The 20,694-nt window shown below is 36.0% G+C and overlaps 1 protein-coding gene across 5 annotated transcripts in view; it reads left to right on the top strand.

Moving 5' to 3' along the window:
• Positions 1-241: 241 nt before the first annotated feature.
• Positions 242-20,694, top strand: part of Trpm3 (transient receptor potential cation channel subfamily M member 3) — a 788,425-nt gene continuing 767,972 nt past the window's right edge. For all 5 annotated transcript variants that reach the window (XM_077108668.1, XM_077108665.1, XM_077108659.1 and 2 more), the window contains exon 1: positions 242-424. In XM_077108668.1, coding sequence (XP_076964783.1) covers positions 242-424 — 183 coding nt within the window. The remainder of the gene's footprint in view (positions 425-20,694) is intronic.

The following is a 20,694-nucleotide window of genomic DNA, read 5'->3' as shown; positions in this document are numbered from 1 at the left end:
TGGGGGCGCAAAAGGAAGCTGGCTTGGGCGCAGGTGGCGCTCGCAGCCCCAGCCCACAGTTTAGCCAATCGCGGGCGCAAGCGCAGCCTGCTGGCGGCGGCGGTAACCCAGCGCCTGGCTCTGGCTGGAGCCAGCAGAGGCAAAGGCGGCGCCAACCGAGAGCTGAGCGCAGGCTGGAGACATAGGCGGCAAAGAGCACAGGGCGCTGGGCCGTGTCCCCGAGGAGAGAGGCCAAGTTAGCATGGGGAAGAAGTGGAGGGATGCAGCCGAAATGGAGCGGGGATGCTCGGACCGCGAGGACAGCGCGGAGAACCGCAGGCGCAGCCGGAGCGCCAGCCGGGGCAGGTTTGCCGAGTCGTGGAAAAGGTTAAGTTCCAAGCAGGGGTCCACCAAGCGCTCGGGACTGCCTTCGCAGCAGACGCCGGTGAGTGGCGGGGGACAAGCCCACGTAGTCTCTTTCCTTTCTCCCTCTGCGCGCGACTCGAGCCCTTTCCATGGTGCTGAACTTGCCTCCTTAGGCGGTCGAACCAGGAACTTGTGGAGCCGCTTCTGATGAAACAAGTGTTGGGGGCTGCGAGGAGGGGCAAGAAGCAGCGCCTTCCCTCCCTTTAGCCAGGGGAGTCCCCTGACGTCTCTGCAAAAATGGAAAACATGTTTGAGAGGAGAAGGGCTCGCTGTCAGATCATTAGAGTTTTGTAATTAACAGAGCGTGTGAGATGTTGTCGAGTGCTTTGTTGTGACTCATGTGTACGTCCTCCAGGGTCTGTGCCCCATGTTTGAAGGTACTTGGCATCAGCTGAATGAGGGCGGAATAGGAAGGGCATGCCATATTTTTACTCAACACTTGCTCTTTCTATCTCACACTCCCACTATTTTAATGGATGCGTTTAATTGTTTGCAGAAGTCATTTGCATGCAGAGAATAGCAAGAATAACCCAGGTGCTTATAATCCTACTGTTCAACATATACCGCATTCACAAAACAGTTTTCCCATGTGTCAAATCCTCTTCAATGCCTAATTGGTGCAATAAAAGCATTCAAGTGAAATTAATATCAGCATCTTGTGTGTAGAGAAGTATTTGCATTTTTAGTATTTAAATATTATCTGTTTCCCTGTTGTAGAGGGAGAGAACTCTGTTCTAGAAGAGAGTTGCATAGCACTCCTGTTGCTCATGGCAAAGGAGGGTATACCACTTTCAACTTCTGAAACATCATTTTGAATATCAGCTTATGTATCTGTACTTATTTTTTTTTACATCTACAGGGACTGATGCAGATACTGCATAGTGAAGAGAATTTGAATTAATTTAAAGAATGGTTGATACATAGCATTGTATACTATAATATGAGCAATGTAACCCTGTTATGTTTTTGAGGGGTGGTTATTGAAGGATTACAAATTTCTAAAATGTAGGTTGTTTAAACATTACTTCCAGAGAATAAATATAAACACAATTTTAGCACATTGCTTTTGTTTGCTTGCTTGTTTAAAAAAACTAGTAGCAGAAAATGTAAAGTTTGGGGATTTTTTTTTTCTCAAATATCTAATATCTCTTGCAGGCAGCTTTTTAATCTAAATATGGATGTAGTATACTTAAAATGTATTATTTTTATTTCAGGCATAGAAATATTGTTTATTTAGAAAGGCAGACTTGAGAATGTCTAGAGAGGAGACTATTGATATGAAGATAGGGTTTTCAAAAATAATTTCATAGAAAATATAAAATTTAAGATACTTTTAAAATCAATTATGTGAATTAAGAATTAATTTTATCCCCTTTTATATAAAAGTCCAAGTGTTATTCGAAGGAACTTTCTCATGCTGCTTCTTTGATTCTGTTCAACAGGTGTGTGAATAGTCTATATGAGAAACATATTCAGTTTTCATATAACTATGTTATAAGTTAGACCAAATAGCTTGCAGATTTCTTACCTAGAATATTAAGTGTGAGAGGGCATAAAAGGATGCCATGACAACCAGATACATCTGGAAAGTAGCTGTCTTCCTGCTTTCTTAGGGTGACGATAGTGCTGTATTACTCTAGAGTGTTTGTTAAGTGAAACATCACTAATTCAGTTAAGAACCAGTTATGACAAAATCCTGTTCTTATTCTCATATTGCATGGCAAGTTTGGTTACGATTTTGTTCTAAAAATAAAAAAACCACATCTCCTACCTGTGATTTTAATGACCCATGTCTAAACAAGAATAACAATAACAATGAAAACAACAAGAAAAACCTGAAGATAATTAAGTTTTATAAATCTTACACCTGGGATCATAGTTTTTAGCCAAGATTTGATTCCTTTAGTTGTTAACAAAACTTTTGACTTCATTAGTAAACATCCAGTTTATTTTTACAAACAAGAGGGAGGGAATGATGATGGCAGCAGACAAGTTCATAAAAGTTATTAATCAATCTTTAGGGTAACAGTTTTTCTCCCACTTAAGGTGAGCTGGTGTTTTTTCAACTTTACTTGTATTTTATGTCAGGAAAATAGATTAAACTCTAGAGATTAAAGCTTTTTATGTAAATAATATTGCTTTTCATTTGTTATTATGGATGAATAAGATATTCTGTGATGTAGCTGGGCATCTTTTTCATTGTGTGTTATACTCAGAAATACTGTGACTTCCCTTCTGATAAAAATCACTTGAAGAAAAATCTTCTTCCCTTTAAAAACAAAATAGATAAATGTGGGGAAATTTGGTTAAAAATAAAACATGGGGGCTTTGTTACATCTTTCTCATTTCTTTCAAGAACATACAATGAGTATGTAGTAGTTTTATTAAAGCAGTCTTTGTTTCTATCTTCTGTGCTTTAAGTAGAGTCTAGAAATCACTTCCATTTAAAGTTATTCCCAGGGAATGGCAAAGCCCAGGACACTTTCTCCAAACTGAATAATTGCATTATTTTTTATTCTCACAAAGAACAAGCATACGTGAGGGTAAATGGAAGATATTTACTTCAGCAATGAGAGTTCTGTCACAATCTTGGCTGCTCAGAGGACTGTTTTCTATGATTTGAGTCATTAGTGTTTTGAATGTGAAATATAGGAGAGATTTGACTCAACTTTGGTTAGATTTCCTACTTACTTAGGTCTAGATAACTAGGGGTTTTTTTAGAGTTTGAGTGGCTCCCTGATTTTGATGACAATATTAGAATCAGAAGTTCCATTCCTGGCAATCTCTTTGGTGTGTAGAGTGTGGTCTTCTGTTTTTTTCAGGGAGTATGGTAGGTCTGGAGTGGGACAATGTGTGCCATCCCTGGCCAGAGCTCTCTGAGATCTGCTTCTTTTCTGGTGCCAGGCAGAAGGAGCACTATCGGGGCAGTAGCTCTTTTGAGTCCTCATGGTGGCATTTAAAAGATGTGTTTTCAAGTCTGGGCCACAATTGTGGGAATTCCCAACAAATCAATCCTTGTTGATTTGAAAATATTTTTGCAAGTCACTTTTCTTTCTTCTTTTTAGGATTCATGGAATCCTAATGAAAGTTTTATGAATTTATGTTGCTTTGGTAGGCAAATTATACCCCAATCAAAAAATTCTATTATGTTGAGGTAGAATTGAATAATATTCCTTCCTTGGAAACTGTTCATCTCTAAGATTGGTCAGAGATTGTTTTAAAATCTAGAAAATATTTTAAAATAAACAAATGAATTTTATGTCAAATTTATTAGAACAGTATGAAAGCTAAATATCTGAATTTTGGATTACAAATTAAGTTTCTGGATATTAGTGTTTTAAATAATGTTTTGTCGAGTTTGTCAATAGGCATAAAAATAATTTAAAACTTCTTTCTGTAAGATCTCAATTTCATATTTTTCCTTAAAGTATTGTGTTTGTCATTCCTATTTTTGATTTTAGCTGCACAGAAATGCGTGGAGAACTATTGAAGGTAATTCATCAAGTGCTGTCTAGTGTTACAAATACCAAATGCTCACTCAGAATTATGTGTTTTTAATTTTGAAAGGTGATTTCCTCTAGACTCACAACTATTTCAAGACTTGCTTTCAAATAGATACAAATTTAATTTAATCTCTGAGCAAGTTTTGTATAAGAAGAAAAGAAGAAACAGTTCCAAAGGAGTGAAGTGATAGAGTACCTGTAATTAGACTTGTTTTTTGACCTTAGCTAGCATGCTTGCTTCCACTAATGCTGTAATTACCCTGATCAGCAGGTGCCAACAGTAGACTGTCACACCTTGTGCAGGCAAGTGGGCAACTAAGAGCATATAGAAGCAGCAGTGAGTATATAAAATCTGCAGTGCTCCACAGTAGGCAGGTCCATCTCAGCTGGTTACCAAATCTACTCTTCCCTCACTGTATGAGATGCTGTGTGTGCAGGGGAGAATCCATGAATAAGCCTCGTTCCATTTGTGACATGGAATGGACCTAGTACATGACTTCCAGTTCTTCCTGCAAAAAGGTGGATACCTCAGGATCTGAAAATGAATAAGATTTTTTTTTTTTTTTTTTTTTTGCTGATTTCAACTCAGGGCTAAAGTCAGAAAAACTCTTGTCAACTCAGTGCCTACTTGAGGTTTGTGTGGATGGAAGGTTCCATGGTGACTGTGGTAGAACCAAGTGCAACTTGGTGAGAATAATCCTTTTTTTCCCTTCCAGTGTCTAACATGTTATTGCAGTGTCATTCAACCCTTAATAGTTTGTTCTTGATATACAAAGGGCTTCCCTGGTGAAAGCAGAATGAATCTCCTACAGTGCTAGTCCATTACTGAGTAAACCATTTCTTGACAGGTTGATTTTTGTCTCACTGTGCTGAAAAAAATTAAGAAAAGAACAATATTGTATTGCTTAGGAATACTGTTGTATTTTCTTGTTATCATGATTTTTTTTATGAAGAAGTAAACATTTTCTGATAATGGTCCATTGTGTTTAAGCATTTCTGAAATATATTTCTAATAAATTAATTTAATAACTAATAGGGTTTTTTCCCTTAACATTACCATAGCAAAAAAAATTAGTTTAATTAATTTAATTTCATCTTCAATTTGAGGCCCACAACTCTATTAGGAAACATATATTTCAAGCATTTTATGTTTGGGGAATAAAATATCTTTGCATGGCAATAGTTTTAAATTGGTTTCAAATTATTCCAAATATATTAGAACAGTTTCTCCTGCTATTATTTATTGAGATCTTTAAAAACAATCAAATCATTCAAAATATAAATAGCAAAAAAAAATAATATTCATTTGACTAGACCAGTTGTGATGGTCTCTGTGTTCATTTTACTTTTTATTTCTTTCATTTGCAAAACCAAAGGAGGTCTGGTAGAGCAAAAATGAAAGAATTAGAGAAATGTTTATAGAAACTTATTCTAACATTTGTTGAGCACTTAAAAAATTTTAGGCACCATGGTAGGTATTAGACAGCTTCCCTAGTAGAATTGAGAGTTTAACTATGGAGGAAAGCTTAAGTAAAGCAACAAGACAGAGATTTCTGGGGCTAAGTTTTATAAGTCAGAGTACCTGGAGCAAACTTTAAAGTAGTCAATGCTTCTTTAAAGGAAATGATGGGATATTTTGAGCAAAGCTTCCTAGACATGATGCCTGATTCTCAGAAGATGAGGAAGAAAAAATTTCTTGGATCTGGCAATTTAGAGAGAAAGCATTGATAGGTTTGGAGAGTCATTTGAAATGAGTCACCAAGGCAGATGGAGGGGAGGCAAAATAGAGGGGAAAGAGAGGTAGCAACAGTAAGAGCAGACACTTATGTAGTGCTTGCTGTGTGCCACATACCTACCTAAGTACATAACATGTGTAATTGTCTATTTCCTACCTTCCCATTAGGACTTCCATTATTTATTACATTAGAATGTAAGTTCCCCAGAGATTTTTTTTGTTTTGTTCACTAATACAACCAAGAGCCTTGAACAGTACCTGTCACAAAGTAACCACTCAAATAAATTAATCTATTAATAAGTAAGTTAATAAAAGTAATACTACCCAATTCATATAAGGTGGATTTCAGATTCTAGTCTATTAAGGAAAAAATAGAGGTAGACATATCTTGTTTTGTAAGCTAAGAGAGATTTGAGCATTTTGATTTGCTAAGAGGACTTTTGTGTGTGTGGTACTCTGGATTGAACCTAGGGGCACTTACCGCTGAGACACATCCCCAGCCTGGGAAAGAAGAACTTATTGGAGAAGAAATTTTAGATAAATAGAAGAGATAATTGCAGTGAAAAATTAGTCATTCAGCTTAGGGGAGGTGTCATTCGTTTTATGGGAGAGTTGAAGACCTACTTTTTCTTGTCTTATATCCAGTTTTGCCTTATCTCTTTGTCTTTATACACTTGCCTGGTGGAAATTGGACCTGATTATTGATTCTTTTGCAGGTTTTACTTAGTACATATTTAGCTAATGTCAATGTTAGTGTACTAATTTTCAAGTTGTCATGCAAGAAAATATGTATTTTTATGGTTTTCCTTGTCAATAATTCAGAGATTGCTGAAATATCATTTTATGTCTTTCTATGACCTCTCCAAATATACCAAGGGATTTGGGAAATTATCTAAACTTCGGTAAGATCTCTTGATTTGTATCTATACTGTTCCACAAAGTCATGTGTTAGCATTCTTTTATTTGTGCAGTGCTAAGGAATCAAGACGTAAAGCCTCATGCATGCCTGGCAAGTGCTCTACCACTGACTAACAACCCAGAACTCCCCACCCTCAGGTGATAAAAATCTCAGTCTCCAAAGCAGCAATGTCCACAATGGATTAATTAATTAATTAAATGGATTAATCCATTTGATGAATTAATAATTTGAATGGACTACTGAGAGGTGGTGGTTCAAACTGTAGGCAAGTGGGCCATGGCTGAAGGAGTCTGGTCAATAGGGGTCTGCACTTGGGGACAACATGTTGTCCCTGACCTCTTCCTTGCACACACATTCTGTTTCCTGGCTGCCTTGAGTTTAAAAACTTTCATCTTCAATAGCCTTCTACCATTATGTTCTGCCTTACCTCAGGCCCAAAACAATGGAACTAGCTGTCCATGCAATGAAACTTCTGAAATTGTGAAGCAAAATAAATCTTTTCCCCAGCTAAATTATTTATGTCAGGCACTTTGGTAACAGGGATGAAAAACTAACTCAGAACAATTTGGATGTCTTTCACCATTTCTATTAGAACAGTCCTTCTTCCTTACCTACTGAATTTAAGATTCACTCAGGATTCTTTTCTTGTAAAGGAAACATATTTATAGCAGTTTATTTTTATTTAAAGCTTAAATAGTCTCCAATATACAAATATTATAGAAAATATTATGAAGAGGGTTGTCATAATCTTGACATATATTAAATAAAGGTTTATAATTTGTTGTCGTTTCTTCATATCTTTTAAAAAGAAAGAAAACATTATAAATATAGCTAAGTAATCTCCCTTCCGTTCTCTTGATATTTTTCCTTAAAGGTAAGAAATACTCTCAAATCAAAGTTCATTCTCAAACAATTAAAAATAGACATATGTATGTATTATTACATAATGATGTACTCATAAAGATATGTAACTATTGTGACTGTGTGTGGTTAAAATGAATTGTGTTGTATAGTATGCATTACTTATAATTTTTCAATTCAACATTATGCTTTTTGAGGTATATTGAGGGATTATGTGTAGATGCAGCATATTTTCCAAAGTATGTTTATACTACATATAGTTTATTCCCTTAGGGACAAATTTTATTTCAATTAATTAATTAATTAATTTTGCCATTACAGACCATATATTCAGTGAACATGATTTTTTGCTTGTCTCTTTGTTCCTTAACTTGCAAATACTTTTGAAAGCATTTAAACTCAGGAACTGATGTTGTTATTTTGAAGACACAAAGATGGGAGGTTTCTCCTTCTTTAGACTTTTTTTTTCCTTTAACAGTAAGCTTGTCTAGACCTAATCTCTAAATTGAGACATCATTTTTCAAGGGGATAAAAGGCAGCAGTGCTAGTCTGCCAATGTAAGACTCTATAAACATTTGAATTAAACAGAATTGATTTGCATTCTGACTCTGTTCATTCATTGGTTTTGCAACTTAATATTTCTGTGTCTTAGGTCTTTCATCATAAAATGAGGATGGAAATACCTGCCCCCAAGATGAAGTATGAATGATACATATATCATATGCATAGCAAGTTCAGTCTGGTCTGAGCTACTCATTAAATGAAAGCAGTTACCTAAGTAACTCTTAGAGTTAACTGGAGATATTATGACAAATATCTAAAGCAGCAGCTGCCCTGGTTTGACAGGGGAATACTGTTTGCAATATTTAATTTTTCTGAAATTAGAAATTTGTTGGGTAAAGCTAAAAGGAAATACAAGGCTAATGATTGCTTGAGACTTGTGGTTTTGAAAGTGCTTTAAAAAATAAAATCAGCTTGTCTTTTCAAAGGCATTGCTTTCCATAGCAAATCTTGTTATTTGAAATCCCTATTCTTATGTGTTTTTACTGAAGGTAAATTTATTGACATTTTTGGAACTAAAATGTGAAATTCATATATATTGAGATACAGCATACTTTTTGCTTTTGGCATTTGATTATTGGTTTCTTTATGCTTTGAGATAAATCATAGTTATAAAATTATTCTCTTTTGAAGCTGAAATCCTTTGAGAAAGAATGCCCTTTAAAATATGTATATTATGGAAAATTTCAAACATATGCAAAAGTAGAGGAAATAGAATAATACGCCTATAACTAGCTTCAATTTATATTCCAATTTTTTATTTCTTCCCTCCAGATTTGCAAGATAATCTCAGGTATTATATCACTTTATCTAAAAACATTTGAAAGATGAGGGCTCTGTATTTTTTATTTATTTGGTTAATAGAGATTGAACACAGGGACTTGCATATGCTAAGAAGAAGATCTACCACTGAGCTAGATCCCTATACCCCTAAGGGTCCCTTATTAAATAAAACAAAACTGTAACACTATTTTGAAATCAAAATAAATTAATTTCTTAATGCCCATACATAGGAAGTTAGGATCACATTTTTGATTATTTCATAATTTTGTTTTTTTGCCCTCAGTTTGTTTGAATAAAAATTCAGCTTTAAATGGCATATTGTAATGGTCCTTTTTAATCTATAGCTTTCCTATTTCAATCTCTTTTTCCTTTGAAAATTATTTGTAAGAAAAAATATATTTATCCTGTAGAGTTTCTCCCATTATATAATTTGTTAATACACCCCAGAGGTGTCATCTTACATGTTCCTCTGTTCGTTGTATTTCCCATGAACTGGGAGTTTAACCAGGGACCTTGATCAGTTTTAATTTGTTTGGCAAGAATTTCACAGGCATCTGGTTGCCTCTTATTTTGTGGGTTAGCTACTACTGATTATTGCTTAGAGCAGGAGTTGGCAAGCTTTTTCTGTAAAGGGCTAAAGAGTAAATATTTAAAGTTTTATGTGCCATCAGGTTTCTTACAACTACTCAGTTCTGCTGTCATAGAGCAAAAGCAGCCATTGACATTCTGGAAATAAATGGGCACCATGGTATTCTAATAAAGCATTATTTGTAAATACTGAAATTTGGATTTCATATAGGTTTTACATGCCACAAAATATTCTTCTTCTTTTGATTTTTCTCAACATTAGTCACCAAGACATCACTCAGACCTCCTAGGCAAAGGAAAGCCAACAGTGAACAGAATGGCTCTTGGCTGAAGTTTGCTGATTCCTGACCAGTGTGAATTATTTCACCAGGGGACTGCAAAATGATGATACAAAGAATTATATTACCCTAGACTTTTCCTTTTTTCAATTATTAGCTTTAGAAAACAGGAACTCTCCTCATGAACTATTTGCTTATACTGAGTTACAATTCAGACAGTAAACTCAAGATAAATCCTTGGAAGATGGCTTTTATAAAGTAGAACTCAGAGCTGTGTGGTAGGGTTGGCATGTTAGTGTACTGTCAGATCTTAGATTTTAATTAGGTCATTGTGTTCATTCCACTGGCAGAAAATATTTGGCCATTTAATTGTGGAGGTCAGTTAAAAATCTCATTAAGAAATGGAATATGTAAAAACACATTGTCAAATTATTTCTGTATTAAAGTGTTGACTTTCAGAATTAAAAAAAAAATGTTGGGCACTGTGTGAATTTTCTGCTGCTGCCATGAAATTAGTATAAAGTTAGTGGCGAAAAGCAACATGAATTTATTATCTTACAGCTTTGTAGTTTACAAGTCTGATATGGTTTTCCCTGGACTAGAAGAGAAGGAGCCAGCAGGGCTGCTTTCCTTTCTGTAGTGTCTGGGTGAAAATCCATCAACTTGCCTTGTCCAGCTTCTAGAATCCACCTATATCCCTTGGTTTCAAAGCTTTCCTCTGTGTCCCTTCTAGCCTTCATCACATTGCTTTTTCTGACTCTTTCTTCTGCCTCTCTCAAACACATTTAAGGACCATCCTGATTGCATTGAGCCCATCCGAATAAGCCAGAATGATTTATTTTAAAGTCAGATTGTTAGGAACCTTAACTCCACATATATCCCTAATTCCCCTTTGCTATGCAGAATAACATATCTACAGGTTTTGGAGATGGGAAGGTCGCCCTCCTGAGGAGGCCTTTATTCTGCCTGCACAGGCATTACACTATTACTATTTGGTTTGTTAACTCTACCAGACGAGGTTATGAAGTTGGCAGTGAAAGATCCTTTATTTCTTATAATTCTGGGGCCTGGGAAGTCCATGATCAAGGCACCTCTGGGTTCAAAGACTGGTGGGACCCTCCTCTTAGGCAGCCATGTTTGTGCTGTAAACTCTCATGGTTTCATGTGAGGAGTGAGGGATCTCTCTGAGTTCTCTTATAATAGCACCAAACATCCTCTCTGAGGTGCCTTAAACTCCATGATGAATACTCATCTCTTTGGGATGAGGTTTTGCTGGCAGACAACACAACAAAATAATGAGAACTCATTGCACCCTCTTGTTTTCTGAGTGTTGGATTCATAGCTGCAGAAGTGGAAACTTTCCTTGCTAGTGGACACTTAGTAAACGTGGGTATACAAATGTTTTGTTTTGACTTGCATTTTCATAGCCAACCACTATGTACAAGGTAAAGCCTCAAACATTACAGGAGAAAAAAATGTGAAAAAGATTTCTGAAATATTTCTTTGTTATATAGAGAGGGAAAATTTTGTATAGAACATGAGATAAATATTAGATAGCAATATATATATATTTACTATATTATTCATATTATAAATATACTAAACTTATATTAATTATATTATTAGCCTGCTTAAATGTTAGTAAAACTGGCCCACCAATTGATTAGACTCATGAATAAAGGATGTATTTTTCAGTTTTTGATTAATTGAATCAAAACTATACAGATGAAATAACATTTTTGATGTTTTCATTTAATATTTTATACATAGATGTTGAAAAATACAATTTTTACCATTTTATAAAGCTTTTAAAATTAGTTCTAATCACTTATACATGACAGCAGAAAGCTTTTCAATTCATTGTACACAAATGGAGCACAACTTTTCATTTCTCTGGTTGTACATGATGTAGAGTCACACCGCATGTGCAGTCATACATATACCTAGGGTAATGATGTTTGTCTCATTCCACCATCTTTCCTACCCAATGCCCCCTCCCCTTTACTCCCTCCCCTTGGCCTAATCAGAGTTCCTACATTCTCTCCAACCCCCACCATTATGGATCAGCATCCACTTACCAGAGAGAACATTTGGCCTTTGGTTTTGGGGGATTGGCTTACTTTGCTTAGCATGATATTCTCCAACTCCATCCATTTACTTGCAAATGCCATAGTTTTATTCTCTTTTAGTGCTGAGTAATATTCCATTGTGTACATATACCACAGTTGCTTTACCCATTCATCTGTGGAAGGGCATCTAGGTTGCTTCCACAGTTGAGCTACTATTGTGAATTTAGCTGCTATAAACATTGATGAGGCTGCATTACTATAGTATGCTGATTTTAAGTCCTTTGGGTTTAGACTGAGGAGTGGAGTGACTGGTTCAAATGGTGGTTCCATTCCAAGTTTTCTAAGGAATCTCCATACTGTTCTTCAGAGTGATTGTACCAATTTGCAGTCCCACCAGCAATGTATGAGTGTGTTTTTTCCTCCACAGCCTTGCCAACACTTATTGTTGTTTGTAATCTTGCTAACTGCCATTCTGACCGGCATGAGATGAAATCTTAGAATAGTTTTGATTTGCATTTCTATAATTACTAAAAATGTTGAACATTTTTTTATATATTTGTTGGTTGATTGTATATCATCTTCTGAGAAGTGTCTGTTCAGCTCTTAGCCCATTTATTGTTTGGGTTTTTTTTTTTTTTTTTTTGGTGTTAAGTTTTTTGAGTTCTTTACATATCCTGGAGATTAGTGCTCTATCTGACATGCCTGTGGCAAGAATTTGCTCCCAAGATGTCTGCTCTCTCTTCACTTCATTGATTATTTCTTTGGCTGAGAACAAGCTTTTTAGTTGGAGTCCATCCCATTTACTGATTATTGATTTTATTTCTTGTACTTTAGGAGTCTTGTTAAGGAAGTTGGAGCCTGATCTGACATGATAAAGATTTGGGCCTACTTTTTCCTCTATCAGGTGCAGGGTTTCTGGTCTAATTCCTAGGACTTCAATCCACTTTGAGTTGAGTTTTGTGCATGGTGAGATACAGGGATTTAGTTTCATTTTGCTACATGTGGATTTCCAGTTTCCCCAGCACAATTTGTTGAAGAGGCTATCTTTTCTCCAATGTACGTTTTTGGTGCCTTTGTCTAGTATGAGACAACTGTATTTATGTGGGTTTGTCTCTGTGTCTTCTATTCTGTACCATTGGTCTATGTGTCTATTTTGGTGCGGATACCAAGCCATTTTTGTTACTATAGCTTTATAGTACAGGTTAAGGTCTGATATTGTGATGCCTTCTGCTTCACTCTTCTTGCCAAGGATTGTTTTGTCTATTCTGGGTCTCTTATTTTTCCAGATGAATTTCACAATTGCCTTTTCTATTTCTATAAGGAATGATGTTGGGATTTTAATTGAAATTGCATTGAATCTGTATAGTGCTTTGGGAAATATAGCCATTTTGACAATATTAATTCTGCGTATTCAAGAGCTTGAGGGATCTTTTCATCCTCTAAGGACTTCTGCTATTTCTTTCTTTAGTTTCTGTAGTTTTAATTGTAGAGTTCTTTCACCTGTTTTATTAAGTTGATTCCCAAGTATTTTTTTTTTTGAGGCTATTGTGCATGGAGTAGTTTTCCTAATTTCTCTTGCACAGGATTCATCACTGATGTATAGAAATGCATTTGATTTATGGATATTGATTTTATGTCCTGCTACATTGCTGAGTTAATTTATTAATTCTAGAAGTTTTCTGGATCCTCTAAGTATAGAATCATGTCATCAGTATACTATATCTTTGAAACAATAGTTGATAATAATTTTCTAGGCTAATAGTAGTTTGAGTTCTTCTTTTTCTATTTGTATCCCTTTAATTTTTTTCATCTTTCTAATTGCTCTGGCTAGAGTTTTGAAGACTATATTCCATAGAATTGGTAAAAAAAGGGCATTCCTGACATGTTCCAGTTTTTAGAGGGAATGCTTCCAATTTTTCTCCATTTAGAATGATGTTTGTCTTGGGTTTAGAATAGATAGTTTTTACAATGTTGAGGTATGTTTCTACCATCCCTAGTTTTTCTAGTATTTTGAACATGAAATGGTGCTGTATTTTGTCAAATGCTTTCTCTGCATCAATTGATATAATCATATGGTTCTTATCTTTAACTCTATTGATGTGATGAATTATGTTTATTAATTTCTGTATGTTGAACCAACCTGGCATCCCTGGAATGAACACCACTTGATCATGGTGTACTATTTTTAAATATGTTTTTATATGCAATTTGCATACAAAAGTAGGCCCAAATCTTCATCACGTCAGATTAGGCTCCAGCTTCCTTAACAAGACTCTTAAAGTACAAGAAATAATTGTCTAAATTTTATTGAGAATTTTTGAATCAATGTTCATCAGGGATAATGGTCTGAAATTTTCTTTCCTTGATGTGTCTCTGCCTGGTTTTTGTATCAGGTTGATACTAGCTTCACAGAAGGAGTTTGCAAGGGTTCCCTCCTTTTCTATTTCATGGAATAACTTAAGGAGTATTGGTGTTAATTCTTCTTTGTAGGTCTTATAGAACTCAGCTGTGAACCCGTCTGGTCCTGGGCTTTTCTTGGTTGGTAGGCTTTTGGTGGCATCTTCTATTTCCTTGCTTGAAATTGATCTGTTTAAATTGTATATGTCCTCCTGACTCAGTTTGAGTTGGTCATATGCCTTTAGAAATTTGTTGGTGTCTTCCAGGTTTTCTATTTTACTGGAGTATAAATTTTCAAAGTAGTTTCTAATTGTCTTCTGTATTTCAATAGTGACTATTATATTATTTCCCTTTTCATCATGAATTTTAGTAATTTGAGTTTTCTTTCTCCTTTTCATTAGGGTGGCTAAGGGTTTGTCCATTTTATTTATTTTTTCATAAAACCAGCCTTTTGTTTTTTTCCTTCTTAGTAAATGAAAATAACCCTAAACTGGGAATCTTGAATCAGAAGTACTTTTTTAAAAGAGCTCTTACCGTTTTTGCCTAGTATATACTGACAAATAAAAATTACAACAATAGATACTTATTATAAATCACTGTTAACATGAAAGAAAGAAGGGTGAAAAGTTAGCACTCAACAAGGACCTGGCAATGGATTGTTTTCAATGCTCATGTCAAATAAGGTGAGAAGTTGAGACTCTCATTCTTTTAAAAATTGTGCCATTTTAAGGAAGTGTGGTTTTGTGAAGAAGTTTAGAAAACTCAGGCCCTGAAGACAGAAATGACCCTAAATAAAACTGAAGAAATATTTACCCCAAAGGAAGTATATCTTTGAAACAATAGTTGATAATAATTTTCTAGGGTAGCAGACTGTGATTGCCTGAACCACACCACACAGGCAGTGAAAACCACTGAGCTATAAAACTTCAGAAAGTAGGTTGTTCTCCCCAGAGTGTCTGTCATGGTGTTTTAGTCTGGGATTTTATTATAAAACACCATAGGCTGGGAAGTTTATGAACTGTAAGAAATAAATGTACTTCTGGCTGGAAAGTCCCAGATCGGGGTGCATCTAGATTTGGTGGCAGGTGAGGGAAACGTTATAGGCAGAAGTGTTTTCACTGTGACCTCCCTCACAAGGTTTCATGAGGGTGGGGATTCCTTTGAATTCTCCTTTGTAAGGGCATCAGTCCTATTTATAAGGGCTTCACAATCATGACCTCAACACCTCCCAGAGGCCACACTTCTAAAGACTCTTACATGGGGGGTTAGCTTTCAACATGCAGATTTTTAGGAAACACTCCATACCACATGGATATTCTGATGAATTTTAGGAAAGTTCCAAGGTTCCTGTAGTCTCCTGATTGGGAAAGCAAAGAATTAGGTGGTGGTAGGAACCCTGATCTGGAGCTGCTGTTGTCCTGTTGAAAGTCCAGGAAGAGAGAGCACACCCCCTGTCTATAGCATTTGTAGCACACATGCTTGTATGTGTATCTACAACAGTCATTTGTGCATTTGGGGAAAAATTTGAAATGGAAATTTTGGTGCTTGTTCAGAATTAGGGAAAAATAAACAAAAGTATTTGTAAATACAAAGCTGATAAATATTCTATGCAGGTGGTTAATCATGAAGGCTCAAGAAATTCTGCAGTTGGTAATTACAAAGAAGTACCAGGAAAGGGTGGAGAAGGAACTAGAGAAAGCTAAAAACTGGATTCAGAGCAAGGTCACAGGACCAAGTTGAAGACAGGATCTGCACCTGGGCTCAAGACAGAAACATGTCCCTTTATCATTCCTGGGTAGGGGTTTTGCTGTAGCTATAGGGATCTATGATGATGATGATGATGATGGTGGTGGTGGTGGTGGTGGTGGTGGTGGTGGTGGTGGTGGTATCTTATATATGATTGAATTTAAGGTAATTGGTGAGTAGACTATATTCATTGATTCATCATATTTGTCTCTGTCTCTTTTTTCTTGTTCCTCATTTTTAATTTTTACTCAGTGCTAGAGATGGAATCCAGGGTCTAATAGAAGATGCTGGACAAGGGCTCTACCACTGAGATATTATACAGCCCAGCACTGTATTTCTTATATTGTGTTGTGGTATGTACAAAGCCTTTTGTGAAGCTCTTCAAGATTTACTGAGAGCAAGTAGTAGAATTGTTCCAAACATTTGTTGTCTCCAACCCATTCCCCAGTTTCAGAGTAAGATCTATTCCCTTTGCTCTGGCCTCATATGGCAGTCATCTCTCCATGGAAAGACACATTTCAAACAAAAAGATAAGCTTTACAATCACTTTCCTTTATTTTAAATTGCTGGAAGTCATTTTGTGAGAAAAATATGAGCTTTTAAGCATGTAAAAGTGTTTGACACCCCAGCTCTAAATGAAATTAGTTTTTCTTAAAAGATAAGCAATGATAATTCAAATTACTAGGACCTGGGACAATGTGGGAATGATTTGGATTACAGCTACTAAAAGAAACCATTATTTAAAAGAATCATCAAGTTATTGGATGTAACTATAGAATACAGTGGTAACAGTAACTAAAACAAGAGCTTAATTCATGTTATTTAGAGCAAACACTCCAAATGAATAGACTATGAAAAACAAATGCAGAAGGAACCAAAGAGAAGCAATGGTTCAGTCCTACTTTTATTCCATTATCCATTAAATGCAGTTTGGGGAGGGAGAACATTCTGCAATCATCCTGCATCTTGTGTAACTGGTACCTTTTGGTGCCCTGATGGAGACAGACAACTGAGCTAGTAGGATTATATCACAGTCCTTCACTGATCTGAGCAGTGAGGTAATTCACTGGGTATTATATTACAGCATAGTTTGTGAATCATACATATTGTAGAAAGCTGAGCATTATTTCTTTTTTGGGGGGGAATGTTTGATTATCAAACAAAATCATATGTAGACAGAATATCATCTAGTCCTTTGGTTTAGGAGCTCCTTCAGAAAAGAGTGTATTTTCATTGCCAAGTATCCCCAAATCTTGCTTAATGCCTGACATGTTGTGGAAACTCAGTGACTGTGTGTGAAGTGACAGAGGACAGTGAAAGTGCTCTGAACTTAGGTGTTTCATGTCCTGGACATAGGGGGTTGGGGTGGGGATGAACATAATTCTGGCATTTCTAAATACATGGCCCATTCAATAATCTCTTATGTAATCTTGACATCATTCTGTTAAGGTTTTATTTGGATGTCCAAAACAGAAGAAGAAACTAAATTTCAGAGAAGTGAAGTCAGTTCTTACCAAAGTCAACTCAGAAATGGTAGCCGAGACATTCAAATGTAATCACCGTTTAACTTTTTGTTTGTTTGTTTCAGTACTCTGTTGACTTGTGAGTTAGGGCCAAGACGTTTAGAAAAACACCAAGTTTATGTGCATCTTTTCTCTCAGAAAGATGATTTGCACTTGAAGGTGAATTAAGGGTTACTATAGATAGTGAGACCAAGTCAAGGCAGTATTTAATAATGAAAGCAATGAAAATATATTGTTAGCAAGCTTGTGAATTACTGATGATACTTCGTTATTATTATTAGGTGAGAATAGGGCAATTTAATTTGAGTTGTGTGAATTATTTTAAAAACTACTTTTAGTATGCTGAATCACTCTTCAAATTTTAAATTGTATTGCTTATTTAACACTGGTTATTTCTTTGTGATGTTAATAACAAACTAAAAAACTTTAAATTTATCAAGTGAAACTTAATACAAAACTCTTGTTAAATAGGTTGTATTTGTGTGAAATATCTACTATTAAAAATGTGACAAACAAGAGACAATTAAGAACCTTCACTGGTTTAATTGGAGAAAGTAATCACTTTGGTTTGTCTCCAGGTTAAAATAGAGTCAGGCCAATAATCTGTATCTTCAGTATCTTCAATTATATCAAATGAAAATTGGTGTCCATAACAATGACCCTCAACTCATAAACTATGCTCTGTCATAAGATGAAGCTGGATTTATGTTTCATGTTTTCTACTTACTAAGGAGAGAAACTGCATTAAGATCAGAGAGAAAGATGTTCAACAGCAGTGGGTGAAAGAAAATAAGTTGATAAATTAGAAAAATCACTTACTCAAAAGAATCCCTTTTCACAAGCATTCTTATTTAATCTCACTCTGTGTTCTCATAAGAAGTATATTTTTACATCTTCATAACAAAGTATTTAAAAAATCTAATTAAAATGTAATGAATTTTACTATTAACCTAAGTAGGGACCATAAAATGGAAGAGTTACCATTCATTCTTCTCCAGTCTCTGGGACCCTGATTGTGAGGTGTCATTGATGGTAGGGATATAGGAGAAGCAAAACATACCTACCCTCTTCTTTTCTGATGTGAAGAGGGAGAAAATGAACATTTGCTGTGTGTTCAGAATTTTTTTTTCACGTTTTCCTTTTATATTTACAAAGATTTCACTATTTTATATAATATCTCATTCTGTGTGCACTACAAACTGGTTAACAATTACCATTTGAATTTTATTGAGTTCCACCCCTGTGGAGCTTATATTCCAGTATGGACTGGTTGAATATACACAGGCTAGTAAATATGTCTATAATGAACCGTCTAGTGATTATGAATGCCATGAGGAAGCATAAAGCAAGGCAGATAACTAGGGAATGAGAGGGGTCACCATCTTAGCTGGAGGGAAAGGCTCTTTGGTTCTGTTGAGTTGATGCCAGAATGAAGCATAGGAACAAATCACGGAGACACCAACCCAGAGGAAGTGGAGTCAAGGCAAAGACCACAGTAGGCACAAGTGCCCTGTGGTATAGGAGCATTTGGTAAGTTTGAGGAATGGAAGAAAGCCCAAAAGGGGCTGGGGATGTGGCTCAGTGGTGGAGTGCTTGCCTAGCATGCATGAGGCACTGGGTTCCATCCTCAAAACCATATAAATGTAAAATAAAGATATTGTGTCCACTTAAAACCAAAAAGATTAAAAAAAAAGACTGGAGTAGAGTGAGCAGAGGGAAGGGAGATATAGGTTTATCTGAAACCAAAACTATGTGCTCAATGCTCCTCTTAGACCATGAACTGGAGGAGCAGTGTAGCAACTAAAGAATAAAACAGGGCATCAAAAACAACCCTAGGTTTTGCAATATAGACTGCAAGTATTGTAGAAAATCAAGAACAGAACCACAGAATGTTTTGTTGGAGGCAGGATAACATGGTTCAGGATTCTAGAATCTGTGTCTTGGCAGAATCAAACTGCAAAGAGCAGATTGAAAAGAACATGTGACAGGATTTCTAATTATAGTTACACCTATTGAAGTCCATGTGTCAGAAACTCTACTGTGGTATTTATGTATACGGAATCATTTATTCTTTTTAGCAACCTCTTTGTATCCATTTTACACACAAGGAAACCCAGAGAGGTATTAAGTTGCTCAATGTCATATTTTTTTTTTTTTGGTTTGAAACCAGGCTGCCTGGTTTCACATTCTGTATTCTAGTATAGAGAGCCTGATGCAGTGGTGCATGCCTATAATCCTAGTAGCTCAGGTTGTTAAGGTGGGAGGATCACCAGTTCAAAACCAGCCTCAGTAAAAGCCAGGTGCTAAGCAACTCAGTGAAACCCCGTCTCTAAACAAAATACAAAAATAGGCCTGGGGACATGGCTCAATGGTCAAGTGTCCCTGAGTTCAATTCCCAGTACCCACCCTCAAAAAACAAAAGTATAGAGAATTGAAGAAAAGGTAGAGCATTTGGTCCAATAATTCTTGATGAAATTTTTGATGAAATGATTTCAAATAGTCACTTCATTGGAGAAGGGCTCCCAAACCTTATGGGTTCTTTGAATCACCTGGGGACTGCTTAAAAATGCAGAATCCTTGGATGAACCATGCCATACCTGTGGACTTTCTATCTCTATGGCAGAGCTGGAAAACTGGAGTTCTGTAAGATCCCCAGGTGACTTAGCTGATAACCCGAATCTGAATATATTTTAATGAGTGTCATCTATCATGGTGATTCATATTAGCAACTATCAGAATCATCTGGAGGGCTTGTTAAAACACAGGTTGCTGGGCTCCACCCTTTGGACTTTCTAAATAAATAAACTTGAGGACTGGTCTGAGAATTTTCATTTTTAACAAGTTCCTAAGGGATCCTGGGGCTTCATGCTTTGGAAATCACTGACTTACAAGAACTTCTGCATGAGAATTGGGGTGGGGGGGCTACAGGACAGATGAATATCACCGCTTTCACTAACAACCATCTGGAGGACTCCAGGGTATTGGATAGAATCACTGACTACCGAAGAAAAAATTACAATAAGACAATGTTATTTCTCTAAGGTATAATTAATCAATTTAGTTATTTGTGTTTTTAGTGGGTTTGTGAATAATGGGCTAACCAGGGGCAATACCACATTATACAAACCTTTTGTTGGGTATCTATGAACTTTTAAAATAATGTAGTTTCATGGGCATGGAAAAAAATGGAGGTGGGGAGGTAATCTTTTATTCAAGGATGAGAACAGATTTAATGACAGGAATAAAAAGAAGATAGCAGGCATTTCTCAAGACAGAGAAAAAGAAACACTGAATTACCTCTGGGATTAGGTCTGGAAATGTTTTTT

This window comes from Callospermophilus lateralis, chromosome 2 (assembly GCF_048772815.1).
Source record: "Callospermophilus lateralis isolate mCalLat2 chromosome 2, mCalLat2.hap1, whole genome shotgun sequence".
Classification (NCBI taxonomy): Eukaryota; Metazoa; Chordata; class Mammalia; order Rodentia; family Sciuridae; genus Callospermophilus; species Callospermophilus lateralis.
This window is presented reverse-complemented; position numbering and strand designations above follow the sequence as displayed.